We start from the raw sequence: 17,294 nt of genomic DNA, 5'->3' as shown, positions 1-17,294 counted from the left end.
GAAGCCCCCTTGCCCACCAACATCTCCTCCAGACTCCTTGGGTATAAACGACAGAATTAAAGTGAGGGTCATTTGCTAGAAGGATAGAAGGTGGGGGGCTGTGAGACAGGGCTTAGAACGAGGCAGGAGCCAGGAAACGCTGTTGGGTTGGGACACAGGATCCACAGGCCTGGTCTTGGAGCCCGAAGAATCCTGGTTGGGGCTCGTGCCTGTGATGAACGTCCTTGGAACTTATTCTAGGCCACGTCTGAGTTCCAGAGGGGAACATCTGATTGACTGAGGCTTCCTGGAGAGTCAGGGTCTGGACTGCTGGCTTTTTTAGCTGGACCCCCGGATCTCCCCTCCCTCAGAGGCTCCACACAGTTGGGGCAGAGGGAGTTCCCCAAAGGAAGTTGGGGTGGACGTGAGAGAGCTGAACTTGATCAGTGCCCGAATCGGCCTCCAGGGAGTCACTTCTCTGGGTGAAGTGTTGCCATGTCTCTGAAGGAGCTCGTGAAGCTGGCACATCCTCCTGGCTGGGGTGACCCAGGATTGCTGAACTGCTGCTGGAGGGTCTGGCTCAGCTTTGCTGTGAGGGTGCGGGGGGAGGAGTCTTGGCGACAGAGCAGAGTTCAGGAGGTCTGCATATGGTGGTCCCCGACTCCTAGTGACGGCGAGGATGAATCAGGCAGGCCGGGGTGGTCGGCGATGGGGCCCAGACCCCACCCTTGCTTTGCAAGGCAACCTGGGGTTAGACCACAGGGTCCTGCATATCGCCCAAGCCTCGATGACAACACCAGCTCCCTGGCCTTGCCTTAGCCTCCTCCCTTGAGAGCTCGAGAATCACCCAGTCTGTCTAGGCAGAGGCAGAGGCCCAGAGGAGGGATCTCTGCGCCCTGAGAGCTCCTACTGCTGACCTTGAGGAGAAACCCAACCAACCTTGACAACATACCCCTCCCTCCCCCTCCCTGCTAAATAGAAGAGTCTGAGAGCAAGGGAGAAAGGCGGCCACGGAGGAGGGAAGGGGCCAAGAAGGAGCGGGGCCTGGCGGTGGGCTGTGGGCGGATGGGGTGGTGGTAGGGGGGAAGCCTTGCTGAATTCACGGCTTTACCCCTGGGCGGGAGGTGGGTGTGGGCCTTCAGCCAGCCAGGAGCGGCCTCAGGGATGGCTCTGAAAGGGTGGCTCAGTGGGTATTGTGATGCCATGGGTGGGGCCAGGCGAGCGTCCATGGGCACACGTGTGTGTGTGTGTGTGTGTGTGTGAGAGAGAGAGAGAGATTCAGTTTCTTCTCTCCCCACGCCCCCTCTCCCCGAGGGGCCCTGAGCGGACTTGCTTAAGCACACCTGCAGATGGGGTGTTCTGAGAGACCTCAAACGCCTCCTCTCCAACATGGGCTCCCATTGTCATTCCTGGCCTCCTCCCTCCCTCCAACCCTGTGAGCTGAGTTCAGGGTCCAGCTGAATTCCAGGGTGCAGGGAAGAGACACACCTGGCCTTATTAGGAGGGCATACTCTATTTGCGGGGTATGCTGGGTATTTTCCAGACCCACTCTCCACCCCCCTCAGTGGGCCAGGGAATGGGTGGAGCTTTATGGGACTCAACAGCATCTGCTTGGGTTCCGCCAATGGGAGCACTGGCAGGAGTTGGGAGCGAGAGGATAGGAGGTCACAGAATGTGTTCTGGAGGCTCCGTTCTTGCAAGGTTGAGTGTCAACCGGAAGGTCGCAGCTCCTGTTGGGGTATCCTTTTCTACAGCTGCAGCTGCCCTCTCTGGGGTCCAGTGCCAGCCCCTTCCTCTTGCCCTTCAGGCCTAGGCTGGTAAGGGCTCCGCTGCTGCAAGCCTGGGAGTCTTCACATCTCTTGTTCATTTTTCTTAATCCTTCCAACTCCTGTATTAAAAAATCCCTTGGTTGAACTCTGCCGCATGACTCACCGGTTTCCCACCAGTAACCTACAGGCACCGGAGAACCCCTTAGGGTGGTATGCAGGGTCTTGCCTCCCACCCAGGAATCTGAAGGTAGCCAGACACTCCTTCTCCACAACCCCAGCCAGCTGGACTTCCTTTGGGCAAGAGGTGAAGAGCTCAGTGGTCAGTCTAGGACTCGTTTGCAGGAGCTGTGGCAGATGGCAGTGATGGGGGTGTTTGGGGACAGCAGAAGCAGTGGTGATCGCTGTGTCACCTGCAGCAGCCCAGCCAGGCTGCTCCTGGGCCGTGACCGGTCGCCTGGCTCCCCACAGCTCCTGCCCATTTTCTGAGCCTAGTTCTCTATCCTTCCAGTCAATTCCATAGGTCTGCAATACCCTTCCAATGAATTTTTTTTTTGTCTAATTTAGCGAGAGTCTTTTTCTGTGGCTTTCACTCAAGGAGCCCTAACTGACACAGGGATTGCTTTCAGAATTCAAAGGGGGGCGAGGTGTCATTGGGACTCTTCTCAGCAGGTGTTCAGCCTCTCTGGGTCCCTAGGAGATTGAGATGCACAGCAGTTCTCACAGAAAACAGATAGTAGCTTGGTCTCTTCGTCCTTGTGACAACCAGAGGGTGAACTCCTCACTGTTCCCGTGACGTGGTTCCAGCGACAGGACGAGTTCCAGTTCCCCTTGTTCCAGCCATCTGCACTGTGAATTCACACTTCTCAGGAGAGAGGATCTGATTGGTTTGTCTCATTCAATGCATGGGGCAGGGGTGTGACACCACGCCAGCTGCCCCAGCTCAGACGTTCACACGTGTTCAGACTCCACGTTGCTCTCTGCCCCGGCTCAGCAGCTGCATCTCAAAGTGAAAAATAAATGCTCCCTGAATCCAACAGGGATTCGACTGGACCTTATTTATCTATTATCTGCCCTCTCTGTGCCCAGCACAATGATTTGCACACAGTAAGGGTCCAATAAGTGCTCATTGAGTCAAGTAGAGAGCATTTATGGATCACCTACTGATTGTCAGACACCGTGCCTGGCCCAGAGGGAGGGAAGTCGCAGTCACTGAGCACTTATGAGCCAGGGACGTGCTCACACCACATCCCTATGGGGTCGGCGCTATTATTGCCCCCACTTTACAGATGGGATGCATGAGGTACAGACGGGCCACACAGCTTGCCTAAGTGGTGGAGCTCTGCTTCCAGCCAGGCAGTCTGGCTCCAGAACCAAGGTTTCACAGCTTTACCAATTCAACAGGTATCAACTTCTGGAATTAAACAAGGCATTCTGGTGCAGCCATAACAAATGTATTTTAAAAACTATTATAAATGGCCATGCCCCGCCCCCCAACCCCCACTGGGAGATGGGGCTCGGGAACAGAGCAAGGATGCCACTTCACACACAACTTGGAAAATAAAAAGCTGGAAGTTGGATGATTGTGTTTGGCAGGGCCGGTGAAAACATTTGGAACCCTTTCCTGGAGAGGTTTGCCAGCTGTGATGCCCCAAAGCAGAAGTTGTGAAAGAGCAACACCTGGGCACATTTGTGACCTTGGTTCCAGGCCTTCAGACCAAACAGGGCAGTGCCATGTCATGCTCCTGCCCACACCCCGCAAGGACCGTGCCAGACTCTCCCACCAGGACACAGTCGCTGGGACAGCAGCCCCCCACATCGGGGTGCGGTTTCCACAGCGTGAGCCCCCAAGGAGTCTTGCTCCGCCCTCTTGGCCTCATTTGCTCTTTGCGAAGACACTGGCCACACCCTGCATGGCGGGGCCTGCCCATCCCTCCCACAGACAGACAGGAACTGGGTACCTCCGGCCAGAACAGGCAGCCACATGTTGGGGAAGTCGGCTTCAAACACCCACTGTGGTGGAAACATTTCTTGGCAGGGGCTCATCTCGCTTCGCTAAATGATTCTGTGTGACCGCGTCACTGGGCTGCCACCTTAGGTACTTGTTAAAAATACAAGTTGCCCGGCCCATCTTAGACCTAAGAAAGCAAACTTGGGGCTGCGAAGAGGAAGTGGGATGGTGGCCTGGCACTCTTTCGACCTCTCCAAGTGATGCAGCTGTGCCCCCAGGTTGGGAGTCACTCAGATGATGGAGCCACACGGTCTCTGCTCTCCCCTCTCCAAAGCCAACTTGGACGACTCCCCTCACACACTGTCCCAGACACACTGGTCTACTTTCTACTTCCTAAACACACCGAGCTCTTCCCCACCGCAGGGCCTTTGCTCAACTGTCCCCTCGGACAGGACTGCAGCTCTCAGATCCCAGGGCAAGGTCTCTTCGCTCCCACTCACCCCAACAGCAATGTGAGCCATTTTGTTTCTTCTACTTGGTAATATTCTGTCTCTCCCCAGCAGTCAGTAAGCTCCACGCTACGTCACCACTGAAAACCCAATGCCTGTGTATACAGTAGATGCACCATAGGTGGCTATGGAGTGAATACAGGCAAGGACAGATACACAAAAAGGGGAGGGACAAGTTAATGCTACAGAAGGTGGCAGAGGAAACTGCCACAGCTCGCAAAGGGGAGCCAGGGTCAAGCCAGATGGCAGGAAGCCTCGCACCCCATCCCAACTTCCAAACCCACTGCCCCGATGTCTCCCTGTGCAGGTTCCCCTACAGTCCGACTAGAACCAAGTCTCATGTTCCCAACACACCATGAGGCAACCAGAACCAGAGGTGTCTCAATGAGTTTATTGCCACTCAAACATTTCATAGAAAAAGGAATGTAGCAATCAAGTCAGGGGTGTATGAAAAAAATAAAAAAGGCAGGTTTGTACATCTTGCTCTGTTTCCATCGGGAGCAGGCTCTCCACGACATCAGGCACAACAGCTGCACTTGTCTGATGCCCCTTTGCAGATGCAGCCCTGGGCACACCTGGCACAGCCCACGGGGCAGCAGGGGCAGCAGCCTGGGGAACAGAGGGCAGAGCAGGAAGTCAGAGCAACGTTACCAGAACCTCCCTTCCCAGCAGCAGGCCTAGTACCAGCACTGAGACCCTATCTGAGACCAGGACAGGGCAGAAAGCCTGGAGGGGCAGTGACAGGGCCCCCAGGGGCAAAGGAAAGCCAGACTCACAGATCATCAAATGAAGTGAGTCTAGTCCTCAAAACAAGGAGGGGGCAAACCCGAGCATGAGCAGCACACAGCAGGCCAGGGAAGCTCGGGGCTGCCTGGACAGGACAGGGCTGCACCAGCAGGTCAGAGAACCACACCACGGTCACTAGGTCATGTCAATAAAGTGCTCAGAACACTGGAGGGTTCCGAAGGCTGCATCAGGAGACAGGAGACCAAGGCTCTTGTCTGTCCCATCCTTGAGACTATTTGGTGACTTCTCTGGGTTCAGTTTCCCCATTCTAGAATGAGAGGTTGGGACCCAACCATCTGTAGGGCTCTTGCAGCTCCGATTCTGACTTAGGTGCTGAGGGCAGGGGTGTAGGGAAGAGGGGTCATGGGCCTGCTCCTGTTTGCCTAACTCTGGACTCCCTCCTCTGCCTCAGCCCCACTCCCAGACCACCAGAAGGGCCCAGACCCCCAAGAAGGGCCCACACTCACTCTTCTTGCAGGAGGTGCATCTGCACTCTTTGCATTTGCAGGAGCCGGCACAGGTGCAGGAGCCACCTGCCAGGAAGGAAAGCCAGGCAGGGAGCAGTGAGGGTGATGCAGACACAGCAGTGGGTCCCAAAACACTCCGTGCACCCTCCTCTGTCAGGCGAGCACTGGGAGCTCCTGTCCCACTGGGAGCACATAGAGAGAAGCCCCCCTTCTCTCTTCCGCTGCTGGGAAAGTAGGTTCCCCCACACCCGATGTTGCTCCACAAGGAGGTTCCCAGGCTCCACAGCCAGCCAGAGAGACTGGGGCCAGGGCCTTAGCTCCTGCACCCCGAAGAGGCAATGTCCCCAGCTCCCACCCAGTCCTGCCAGCTCTGAGGCCCGGACACAGCACTGAGTCCCAGTCCAGCAGCTCCCTGACCTCGAGATGAACAGCATTGAGCCTCAGGATCCTCAACTCTGAGACAGAGGCCCAGGAGCCTGGAAATGCTCTCAGGAGCTTGGCCATGTGAAAGCACAAGACGTGCTAACTGAAGGAGGCCACCTCAGCTCAGACTCCCTTCTCCACCCCAGGATGCTCTGTCCTGCACCCAGGAAAGGCGCATCCTAAGGCTCAGAGCCCGGCGTCCCCTACCTGTGGGGCAGGAGCAGTTGGGGTCCATTTCAGCTGACGTGAGGCCGGAGGTCCCAAGCTAGCAACGACGATGCGCTGGAGTTAGTCGAAGGCGCGGTGGAGCCCAGGAGCGCCTGTGCTCCCGTTATAGGCAGAGCAGGAGGCCCGGGCGCAAAGGCCCCGCCCCGTCCTTGCTCCCCGCCCCTTGGCGAGGGCGCGGCCCCAGCGCGCTCGGAGGGGCTGTGCGCACCGGGCCGGGTGCAGGATTCCCGAGCGCTGTCGGGCCGGGTGCGCCGTGCGGCCGCCGGCTCTTGGTGCCCCGTGGCGGGCAGGGGCTTCTGTGACGGGCGGCACATCGTGTCCCAGCCTCCCTGCCGCCTCTTTCGCAATTTACCCAAGGGGGCAGCCACGCCGCCCCCAAGTGTTCCTGGAACTCAGACCCTGAACTCTAGGCGTCTTCCCCACCCCGCCCCCGCGTCATTGTCCTCAGGTTAGCCCTGTCCCGGAGACCGTGTGCAACCCCAGCCTGGCGTTCATGTTTCTGGCTGGATTGGAGCTGGGTGGTTGTGTGCAGAGACAGGTGGTGGATGTGACCCCCACACCCACCCCCTCATGGCCAGGAAGTGGCCTAGTGGGCTGTAGATAACGACTGTCTGACGCCAACACCCATGAATAGGCACAGGCTGGCTTCTGAAATCCCCTCTTCACACAGGGCACCTGTGGACAAGCGTGGTCCTGACTCCTGGGACCTGACTTGTCTTTCTGTTTGACTGAACATCTCAGAGCAATTCCCTGCACAGAGAGCCAGAGGGACTAACGCTTGGCATGAGTTGCAAATCCCTCAGCCCCTCACTCCTACCTAATAAAGACCGCCACACCCTCAAAACTGTGGAATCCAGCCCCCCTGCAGGGGCGGACAGGAAGCACTTCACCTGCAACCAGTGCTCTGGTACATTCTTTCTGAGAAATGTCTGGGCAGTTCCCTCCGCAACCCTGGTCACTTTGCGGGTTTCAAGGAGTCGAGGCTGGATTTGGAAGGAGGGGCCGATCTCAGCCTGACCCAGGGAGGGACTTCCTAAGATTCAAAGCCACCACAGGAGCTCTCAGGGGAGCAGGAGTCCCTTCAGTGGCCCTGGGCAGGGAAGAGCGATGGTTCCCTGTGGGGATGTCGGGGGCCCGTGCCACTCAAGGCGTGTGTGGTCCACACACAGGGGTGTTTGTGAGTTGCGTCCAGCGCTCAGTGCACGCATTCTATGACCCAATGTACAGTGTTTTTAAATCTCTACATTTCTAATTCTTCATCCTATTATAGAAATTATATGTGTTGATCTAAAAGTGAGCTTTGTATATTCTGTCATTTAAAGTTTTTCTTAGTAATTCGTTTTATTTTACCAAAGTTTGAATCTGTGATAGAAAACAAAAACAAGTCATTTAACACAGTGTTGCAGAAACAAGCCCTGTGTGGAAGGCACACAGTGGGGAGTGGAATTCCACCCCCCCGAGTCCTTTGGAGCCTCACATCACCCAGGACTCAGGTTGGGCAGGGGATCCCCAGGGAACGAAAACGAGACACTGAGAAGTTTCTATGCCGTCCACACTTACACTGAGGATAGAGGGGAACCTGTGTCCACCCTGTGTCATGTCCACCCTTGAGTCATGTGGACAATGCTTTCCTTCTTAGCTCAGAAACTGAAGCTCCAAGAGGAATCCTGACTGCTTCAGGCCCTAGGTTTGCTAATAAGAGACTAGTCTTTGGGACCAGAACCCAAGTCTCAGCCCTTCCCGTTCCATTCCCAATCCCAGCTGTGGTGGCCACAAAGTCCCTTATTTCCAAGACACGCAGAGGAAAACAGAGCCAGAACAGTGTCAACAGCTTTTACTAGAATTCACATATTCATAGACACAGGAACATTGAAAAACAAACAAGGGTGTATCAAAAAATCTTTTAAAACACAGGTTAGTATGTATTACTACATGTATGTGTGTGTGTATGTGTTGCTCCGTTTCCATCGGGATCAGGCTCTCCCCGACATCAGGCACAGCAGCTGCACTTGTCCGATGTCCCCTTGCAGACGCAGCCCTGGGCACACCTGGCACAGCCCCTGGGGCAGCAGGAGCAGCAGCCTGGGGAACAGAGGGCAGAGGGAGAAGTCAGGGCAGATGTTACCAGAACCTCCCTTCCCAACAGCAGGTGTGGCACCAGCTCTGCCCCCTGCCTCGGGGGACCCTGAGGTTAGGATGGCGTGCTCCGTCCCAAACAATGAGTAGAAGCTTTGGAAGGCCCTACCCAGTAGGAAAAGGGTGGCCTGCACCATCTGAGTCCAGAACAGGCATAAAGCCTGGAAAGGCAGTGACAGGGCCCCCGGGACAAAGGAAAAGCAGCATCCCCAGAACCAGCAAATGAAGTGAGGGCACTCCTCAAGATCAGAGAGGGGGCAAACCCCTGCCAGAGCAGCGCCCAGCAGGCCCAGGGAAGCTCGGGGCTGCATGGACAGGACAGGGCTGCACCAGCAGGTCAGAGAAACCACACCATGGTCACTAGGTCACGGTCATAGTGCTTCAGCCCCTGACAACATTAAAAAAGCTGTCTCGTGAGGCAGGAGACCGAGCTCCAGTACCAGGACTAGCACCATCGAGCCTCAGGCTCCCCGTTCTTGAAGGGAGGCTGGGGCTCAACCACCTTATGGCTCTTACAGGTCTGACCTGAATCAGTTGCTGAGGGAAGTGGATGCCAGCAATAGGGCTCCTTGGCTGCTCCTGCCTGCTGAGCTCTGGGTTCTGTCTCTGCCTCAGCCCCACCCCAGACCCCCAGAAGGAGGTGCATCTGCACTCTTTGCATTTGCAGGAGCCAGCGCAGGTGCAGGAGCCACCTGCCCAGAAGGAAAGCCAGGCAGGGAGTCAGGAGCTGATGCAGCAGACACAGCAGTGGGTCCACACATGCTTCCTGCTCAGGGCCGGGGCCACACGGGGGAGCTCCTGTCCCACTCAGGGCAGGTGGAAGTCACCCACGGCCTCTCCCCACAGGCCAGGACAGCCAGATGCTCTCCTGTGTTGACCCCAGAGGGCCTCATGGCTGAGCCCAGCAGAGGCCATGTCCCCTGCCTCCAACCAGCACAGACACAGGCGCTTCCTTCCCACCACAGAGACCTGGACAGAGCAGTGGGGCGGGGCCCTGAAGCCCCCTGAGCACCTGGGTGAGGTGGAGCAGGACAGCCTTGAGCCTCAGGCCTCTCCCCTCTGACATGGAAGCTGCTAGGAAGACAAGAAATGCTCTAAAGGGCGATTCACGCGCCAGGTCAGAGTGAAAGCAGAAGACACACAAACTGAAGGAGTGCACTTCAGTTCAAACTCAAATCACTCTCTCCTCTAACCTTAGGGACATTGTCCCCTGGCTGAGAAAGGGGCATCCTAAGGCCCAGAGCTAGTGACAAAGATTCCCTTGGGCTCCTGGAAGGCGTGGTACAGCCTAGAAGCCCGCCTGCTCCCTTTCCAGCCAGAGGCGGCGGCCCGGGCGCAAAGGCCCCGCCCCGTCCTTGCTCCCCGCCAGGTGGCGACAGCGCGGCCTCAGCGCCCTCGGCTGGGCTGTGCGCACCGGGCCGGGCGCAGGATGCCGCGAGCGCACGTGGGCCGGGTGCGCATCGCGGGGCCGCGCCCTGGCACCTGGTCGCGCGGAGGGGCTCGTGTCTCAGCCTTCCCTACACCCCTTCCCAATTTTTCGGAGGTGGCAGAGATTCCTGCCCCTGAACGTTCCTAGAACTCAGACACTGAGTCCTCGCCTTCTGCCCCAGCTCCACCGCGATTGTCCTCAAGTTCGCCCTTTTCTGGAGTCCGTGTGCAACCCAGCTCAGCACTCTCGTCCTTGACTTGGCTGGAGCAAGAGAGGAACACGAGGAAGTCGTGTGCAGAGGAACAGCCTACAATGTGACCTTTTCCTCCCACCACCCCTTTCTTCTGCCTGTCCCCACTTCGGACCTAGAGCCCCTTTTCTCTAGTCCACTACAACAGGATGGACACAGACCTCGGCGTCCTTCCTTCCTTCCTGGCCCCACCTGAGGGGATATATGGGCACATGTGTCCAAGTCCTTTCTATAAAACTATCCAGTGCTCCCCATAGCCTGCCAGTACTCCCCACTCCAGACGGTACCCAAAGCGTGGGACCCCCCCAAAGGAGGGGTCGTGGTAAGTGAGAGACAACTCCGATAACACAGCAAGAAAAGGGATTGTTTCCCATCCACCATCCCTAAGAGCTCCAGGGCATTTAGCGTGTGCCAGGCCGTGTTTCCATCACTTGTGATTTGCACACTCACAACAACCGGAAAGAAAAACCCTTTTATGCATGAGCCGTTTTTACCCTAGGACAACGCAGCACAGGGAATCTAAGTGACCCGCCCAAAGACACACAGCTGCGAACTGATCCACTCAGCATCCCAGGGGAAAGAGAAGGTCCATGACAAGCAGCCTTTGGTCTGGGTCTGTCTACAGCACTCTCTCCTGCTGGACCTTTAAGAGCCAGCTGCCAGCCCCACCGTGGGCAGCAAGAAAGGGACCCCTCAGTGAAATGTGTATGATTCTCCGGTGATCTTCTATGTCTGGAATAAGACGGATCTCACTTTCAGTAGAGAGAAAGACTTTTCATACAAGTACGTGAAAGAAAATAGAAATCATTTCAAAGGACAATGTTAAATAAAATATGGCTAGGTGATAGAAGAAATGGAGGGGGCCGGCCCGGTGGCCGAGTGGCTAAGTTTGTGCACCCCACTTCAGCAGCCCAGGGTTTTACCAGTTCAAATCCTGGGCGCGGATGTGGCACCACTCATCAGGCCATGTTGAGGGGTGTACCACATGCCACAACAAGAAGGACCCACAAGTAAAATATACAACTATGTACTGGGGGGATTTGGGAAGGAAAAGCAGAAAAAAAGAAAGAAGGAAGATTGGCAACAGTTGTTAGCTCAGGTACCAATCTTTAAATAACAAAAAAAAGAAATGGAGGTTTCTCTTGGTGTCTGAGAAGGCACAGAGAGTTTCCTCACGGCTCTGTGCCCCTTGTGCCCGTCACAGTGCTGTGAGAAGAGTGGAGACTCTCTCTGATCCCCAGGTCACATCCTCATGAGGTTGATGAGGACAACACAGGACACACGGGAGGCCCCCAGCCTTGGCTGATTTTTCTGGAGGTAAGTAAATACCCCTATGCTGTGCACAATAATAATGCAGTAATACCTGATGTCACAGCCCGCTCACCACGTGCCAGGTACCTTCCTAAGTCCTTGACTTGTCCTGACTCATTTCATCCTCTAAGACATATGCTTTCCCCTATTTTTTCCCTTTTACTGGGAAGGAGAATGGGCCACAGAGAGGTTCCGTCTCGGGGCTCTAAGTGACACAAGTGGGGTTGGCCCTCATGCAGGCAGACTGCAGCATCACGCGCTCCCCTCCTCCTCACGACTCCACAGGAAAGACGAGCACACTGAGCACCTGGCCCAGAGGCAGCGTTAGGAAGGGCATTGAGCTGGCAGTGGGATCCCCGTGCAGAGCTCTGTGACCTCTCTGGGCTTCAGGTTCCCATCTCTCAACCAAGGGCAAAGGGAGTCCATCTCCAAGGGTCCTTCCAGCTGTGGACCAGGATAGGCACCATGTAGCATCCAGTGACATCGTGATCTGCCTGCTGTGGCCAGGGGTGAGGTCAGCTGTAGCATAGCTTCCTTCATCCTGTTATTTTCCAGCTGGGTGACCTTGGGCAGGTTGCTTACCCTCTCTGGAAGATGGCACAATCACTCCAGCCTCTTCCTGTTTGCTGTCTCAGTCACTGGGTTGTGTGAAAGCCGTAAGACCTGAAGGGTGGAAAGGCTTTTGCGTCTGTCCAAATGCCATGGCAGCGTCTTGTCCCTGGGGGCTTATTCTAGGTCATCCACACTCCCCCTGCCACAAGGTCATTAAATTTTGAATCCCAGCTTTAACCTCCAACCAGAGTCATGCTTCCAAACCAATGAGCCTTTCCCTAAGACACTGTCAGGAGTCAACAGAATTCCATCTCCAGGAAAGTCCCTGTGAACAGAAGGATCTAATGGACCCCGTCTCCGAAGCCCTAGCGAGGAGCCAGGATGCTGTCTCCTTTAATTCCTCACCTTGACACATAGTCTCCTCTTTAAATTTGAGGAAACGGAGGCTCAGAGAAGTCAAGTGGTTTACCCAGGTGGCATGGCCAGGAAGTGGACTGGTGGGCTGTGAACCAGGTACTCCTGACAGCAACAGCCAGGGGCTAGGCACAGGCTGGCTTCTGAAATCCCCTCTTCACACAGGGCACCTGTGGGCAAGTGTGGTCCAGTGTTCTGGGCCTTGTGACTTGTCTTTCTCTTTGGTTGAACATTGAACAGCAGTTCCCTGCACAGAGAGCCAGGGGGGCTAACCGTTGATGGGAGTTAGGAGTCTCTCAGCCTCTCCCTCCTGCCTAATAAAGACCACCATGCCCTCCAAGCTGCAGAATCCACCACCCCCTGCAGGGGTGGACAGGATATACTTCATCTGGAACCAGTTCTCGGGTACATTCTTGCTGAGAAATGGCTGGCCACTTCCTTCCAAATCCCTGGTCACTTTGTGGATTTCAAGGAGCCCAGGCTGGATTTGGAAGGAGGGGCCGATCTCAGCCCGACCCAGGGAGGGACTTCCAAAGATTCAGTCACCACTGGAGCTCTCAGGGGAGCAGGTGTCCCATCAGTAGCCCTGGGCAGGGAGGGGGGAGGGTTCCCTGTGGGGACATCGGAGGCTGTGCTACTCAAGCTGTGCACGGTCCACACACAGGGAGGTTTCTGCATTATTCTAGTATTGAGAGCATACCTTCCATGAATAAATTCCAGCTCTTTTTTTGTTTTGTTTTATTAACACTCGTTTATAACATTATGTAAATTTGTTTTTGAGCTGCATTTCTAAATCTGATTTTATTCTTTGTTCTTCATATATTTATTGAAATGATGTGTGTTCAATCTAAAAACGGGTTTTGTACATCGTGTCCTTTTAAAGTTTTTCTTAGGAATTCATTTTATTTGACCAAGCTTTAAATCTGTGTTAGAAAATAAACACAGGTGCTTTAACACAGTGTTTTAGAAGCAAGCCCCGTGTAGAAGCCACAAAGGGGGAGGAGAATTCCACCCGCGAGTCCTTTGGAGCCTCGCATCACCCAGGACTGACGTTGGGCAGGGGATCCCCAGAGACCAAAGATGAGACACTGCGAGGTTTCTATGGTTAACACTTACAGTAAGAGTAGAGGGGAAGCTTGTCTGTGCTCTGCCCTTCTGTCATCTAGACGATGCCTCTGTTTTTCACTGAGAAACCGAAGCTCAGAGAGGGATCTTGACTTGCTTCAGGCACTTGGTTTCTTAGGGGCTAGTCTTTGGGTCCAGGACACAGGTCTCTGCACTTTACAACCCAAATTCCTCACTCCGCCCATGATGGCCATGAAGTCCCGTATTTCCAAGACACATAAAGAAAAACAAACCACAACAGAGTCAACGACTTTTATTCAAACTCACAAATTTCATAGAGACAGGAAGGTTGTAAAGTCAGGATTGTATCAAAAAGGTTTAAATCTGTAGAGTTGTATGTGTTATTATGTGTACGTGTGTGTGTGTATGTGTTGCTCTGTTTCCTTTGGGAGCAGGCTCTCCCTGACATCAGGCGCAGCAGCTGCACTTGTCCGATGCCCCTTTGCAGACGCAGCCCTGGGCACACCTGGCACAGCCCCTGGGGCAGCAGGAGCAGCAGCCTGGGGAACAGAGGGCAGAGGGAGAAGTCAGAGCAGACGTTACCAGAACCTCCCTTCCCAACAGCAGGCCTGGCACCAGCTCTGCCCCGGCCTTGGGGGACCCTGAGTTTAGGGTGGCATGCTCTGTCCTGAGAGAATAGGTAGAACCTTTGGGTCCTACCCATTAGGAAAAGGCTGCCCTGCACCATCCGAGTCCAGAATAGGCCAGAATGCCTGGAGAGACACTGACAGTATCGGGGGTGAGGGGGGCTGCTCCCCACCTCCAAGACTCCTAAAATTAAGTGAGGGCACTCCTCAAGATCAGAGAGGGGGCAAACCCCTGCCAGAGCAGCGCCCAGGAGGGCCAGGGAAACCTAGGCTGCCTGCACAGGACAGGGCTGCACCACCAGGTCAGAGAAACCACACGTGGTCCCCAAGTTCAGAGGCATAAAGTGCTCAGAAAACTGGAGGGTTCTGAAGGCTGCATCAGGAGACAGGAGACCAAGGCTCTTGTCTGGCTCCATCCTTGACACTATTTGGTGACCTCTCAGGGCTCAGTTTCCCTATTCTAGAATGAGAGGTTGGGGCTCAACCATCTCCAGGGCTCTTGCAGCTCCAATTCTGACTCAGGTGCTGAGGGCAGGGGTGTAGGGAAGAGGGGTCATGGGCCTGTTCCTGTTTGCCGGACTCTGGGCTCCCTGCTCTGCCTCAGCCCCGCCCCAGACCCCCAGAAGGGCCCACACTCACTCTTCTTGCAGGAGGTGCATCTGCACTCTTTGCACTTGCAGGAGCCGGCACAGGTGCAGGAGCCACCTGCCAGGAAGGAAAGCCAGGCAGGGAGTCAGGAAGCTGATGCGGACACAGCAGTCGGTCCCCAAACCCTCCGTGTGCCCTCCTCTGTCAGCACAGCCCTAAGAGCTGCTGTCCCACTGTGGGCACATAGAGAGAAGCTCCCCTTCTTTCTTCTGCTGCTGGGAAAGGTAGGTCCTCTCCTGATGTTACTGCACAAGGAGGTTCCCAGGCTCCAGAGCCAGCCCAAGAGACTGGGGCCAGGGCCTTAGGTCCTGCCGCCCGAAGAGGCAACGTCCCCAGCTCCCACCCAGTCCTGGCAGCTCTGAGGCCTGGACACAGCACTGGGTCCCAGCGCAGCAGCTCCCTGACCTCGAGATGCACAGCCTGGAGCCTCAGTACCCTCAACTCTGAGACAGAGGCCCAGGAGCCTGGAAATGCTCTCAGGAGCTTGGCCAGGTGAAAGCACTGCACGTGCTAACTGAAGGAGGCCACCTCAGCTCAGACTCCCTCCTCCACCCCAGGGTGCTGTGTCCTGCGCCTGGGAAAGGTGCATCTTAAGCCTCAGAGCCCGGCGTCCCCTACCTGTGGGGCAGGAGCAGTTGGGGTCCATTTCAAGCTGATGTGAGGGCGGAGGTCCCAAGACAGTAACGAAGATAATAACCGGGCTTAGTGGAAGGCGCGGTGGCGCCCAGGAGCGCCTGTGCTCACTTTATAGGCAGAGCAGGAAGCCCGGGCGCAAAGGCCCCGCCCCGTCCTTGCTCGCCGCCCCTTGGCGAGCGCGCGGCCCCAGCGCCCTAGGCGGGGCTGTGCGCACTGGGCCGGGTGCAGGATGCCCGAGCGCAGCTGGGGCTGGTGCACAGGGCGGCGGCCGGCCGTTTGCTGCCCGATGGCTGGCAGGGGCTTCTGTGACGGGAGGCACATAGTGTCCCAGCCTCCCTGCCGTGTCTTTCGCAATTTTCCCTAGGGGGCAGCCACCCCGCCCCCAAGTGTTCCTGGAACTCAGACCCTGAACTCTGGGTGTCTTCCCCGCCCCAGCCCCCGCGTCATTGTCCTCAGGTTAGCCCTGTCCCGGAGACCGTGTGCAACCCCAGGCTGGCGCTCATGTCTCTGGCTGGATTGGAGCTGGGTGGTTGTGTGCAGAGACAGGTGGTGGATGTGACCCCCACACCCACCCCTCACGGCCAGGAAGTGGCCTAGAGGGCTGTAAATAACGACTCCCTGACACCAACACCCGGGGACTAGGCACAGGCTGGCTTCTGCAATCCCCTCTTCACATAGGGCACCTGTGGGCAAGCATGGCCCACACACAGTTGTCCTGTCTCCTGGCCCGTGTGACTCCTCTTTCTCTTTGATTGAACATCTCAGAGTAATTCCCTGCACAGAGAGCCAGAGGGGCTAACACTTGGCATGAGCTGGCATGAGTTGCAAATCCCTCAATCCCTCACCGCTGCCTAGTAAAGACTACCACGCCCTCCAAACTGTGAAATCCACCACCACTTGCAGGGGTGGACAGGAAGTACTTCATCTGGAACCAGTTCTTGGGTACATTCTTGCTGAGAAATGGCTGGGCAGTTCCCTCCACAACCCTGGTCACTTTGCCGGTTTCAAGGAGCCGAGGCTGGATTTGGAAGGAGGGGCCGATCTCAGCCCAACCCAGGGAGGGACTTCCAAAGATTCAGTCACCACAGGAGCTCTCAGGGGAGCAGGTGTCCAGTCAGTGGCCCTGAGCAAGGAAGAGAGAGGGTTCCCTGTGGGGACGTTGGGGGCTGTGTGGCTCCAGCTCCACACACAGGGGCCTCTGTAAGTTGTTTCCAGTGCTCAGTGCACACCTTCGATGAACCAATGTGCAGTGTTCTAAATCTCTCCTTTTCTTATTTGCACTTCATCTTCTATAGAATTTACGTGTTCATCTAAAAATTAGTTTTGTATGCTCTGTCCTTTTAAAGTTTTTCTTTTTTTTTTTTTTTTTTTTTTTTTTTTTAAGATTTTATTTTTTCCTTTTTCTCCCCAAAGCCCCCCGGTACATAGTTGTATATTCTTCGTTGTGGGTCCTTCTAGTTGTGGCATGTGGGACGCTGCCTCAGCGTGGTTTGATGAGCAGTGCTATGTCCGTGCCCAGGATTCGAACTAACGAAACACTGGACCGCCTGCAGCGGAGCGCGCGAACTTAACCACTCGGCCACGGGGCCAGCCCCATAAAGTTTTTCTTAATAATTCATTTTATTTTACCAAAATTTGAATCTGTGATAGAAAATAAAAACAAGACATTTAACACAGTGTTGCAGAAACAAGCCCTGTGTAGAAGTCACACAGTGGGGAGTGCAATTCCACCCCTGAGGACTTTGGGAACCTCACATCACCCAGGACTGAGGTTGGGTAGGGGATCCCCAGGGAACGAAAATGAGACACTGAGAAGTTTCTATGCCATCAACACTTACATTGAGAATAGAGGGGAACGAGTGTCTGCCCCGTGCCCTTCTGTCATCTGGATGATGCTTTCCTTCTTAGCTCAGAAACTGAAGCTCAGAGAGGGATCCTGACTTGCTTCAGGCACTCATTTTGGTAGGGGCTAGATTTTGGGTCCAGAACCCAGGTCTCAGTCCTTCCCATCCCATTCCCCACCCCAGCCATGATGGGCATGAAGTCCTTATTTCCAAGACACACAGGGGAAAACAGAGCCAGAGCAGTGTCAACAGC

The 17,294-nt window shown here is 55.4% G+C and overlaps 2 protein-coding genes across 2 annotated transcripts; both read right to left on the bottom strand.

Annotated features, from left to right (window-relative positions):
• Positions 1-4,576: 4,576 nt before the first annotated feature.
• Positions 4,577-6,245, bottom strand: LOC100630858 (metallothionein-1A-like). Its single transcript, XM_003364602.5, has 3 exons — positions 6,089-6,245; positions 5,459-5,524; positions 4,577-4,814 (listed from the first exon to the last, which is right to left on the bottom strand). Exons 1-3 carry the CDS (start codon positions 6,114-6,116, stop codon positions 4,723-4,725), a joined length of 186 nt encoding a protein of 61 aa, XP_003364650.1. The 5' UTR covers positions 6,117-6,245; the 3' UTR covers positions 4,577-4,722.
• Positions 6,246-13,563: 7,318 nt separating this feature from the next.
• LOC100630794 (metallothionein-1A-like) lies at positions 13,564-15,540 on the bottom strand. The gene is made up of 3 exons (XM_003364601.5): positions 15,180-15,540; positions 14,553-14,618; positions 13,564-13,826 (listed from the first exon to the last, which is right to left on the bottom strand). The coding sequence occupies exons 1-3, from the start codon at positions 15,205-15,207 to the stop codon at positions 13,735-13,737; spliced, it is 186 nt and encodes a 61-aa protein (XP_003364649.1). The 5' UTR covers positions 15,208-15,540; the 3' UTR covers positions 13,564-13,734.
• Positions 15,541-17,294: the final 1,754 nt, after the last annotated feature.

Source organism: Equus caballus, chromosome 3, assembly GCF_041296265.1.
Source record: "Equus caballus isolate H_3958 breed thoroughbred chromosome 3, TB-T2T, whole genome shotgun sequence".
NCBI classification, from domain to species: domain Eukaryota; kingdom Metazoa; phylum Chordata; class Mammalia; order Perissodactyla; family Equidae; genus Equus; species Equus caballus.
The sequence above is the reverse complement of the archived record's forward strand: the minus strand, read 5'-3'. Positions and strand labels throughout refer to the sequence as shown.

Excerpts from the sequence above, each read along its gene's own strand:
- LOC100630858 (XM_003364602.5), bottom strand. The coding sequence starts at position 6,116 with ATGGACCCCAACTGCTCCTGCCCCACAG. Across the intron at positions 5,525-6,088 it reads CAACTGCTCCTGCCCCACAG|GTGGCTCCTGCACCTGTGCC; the intron begins GTAGGGGACGCC and ends CCTTCCTGGCAG. Across the intron at positions 4,815-5,458 it reads ATGCACCTCCTGCAAGAAGA|GCTGCTGCCCCTGCTGCCCC; the intron begins GTGAGTGTGGGC and ends TCTGTTCCCCAG.
- LOC100630794 (XM_003364601.5), bottom strand. The coding sequence starts at position 15,207 with ATGGACCCCAACTGCTCCTGCCCCACAG. Across the intron at positions 14,619-15,179 it reads CAACTGCTCCTGCCCCACAG|GTGGCTCCTGCACCTGTGCC; the intron begins GTAGGGGACGCC and ends CCTTCCTGGCAG. Across the intron at positions 13,827-14,552 it reads ATGCACCTCCTGCAAGAAGA|GCTGCTGCTCCTGCTGCCCC; the intron begins GTGAGTGTGGGC and ends TCTGTTCCCCAG.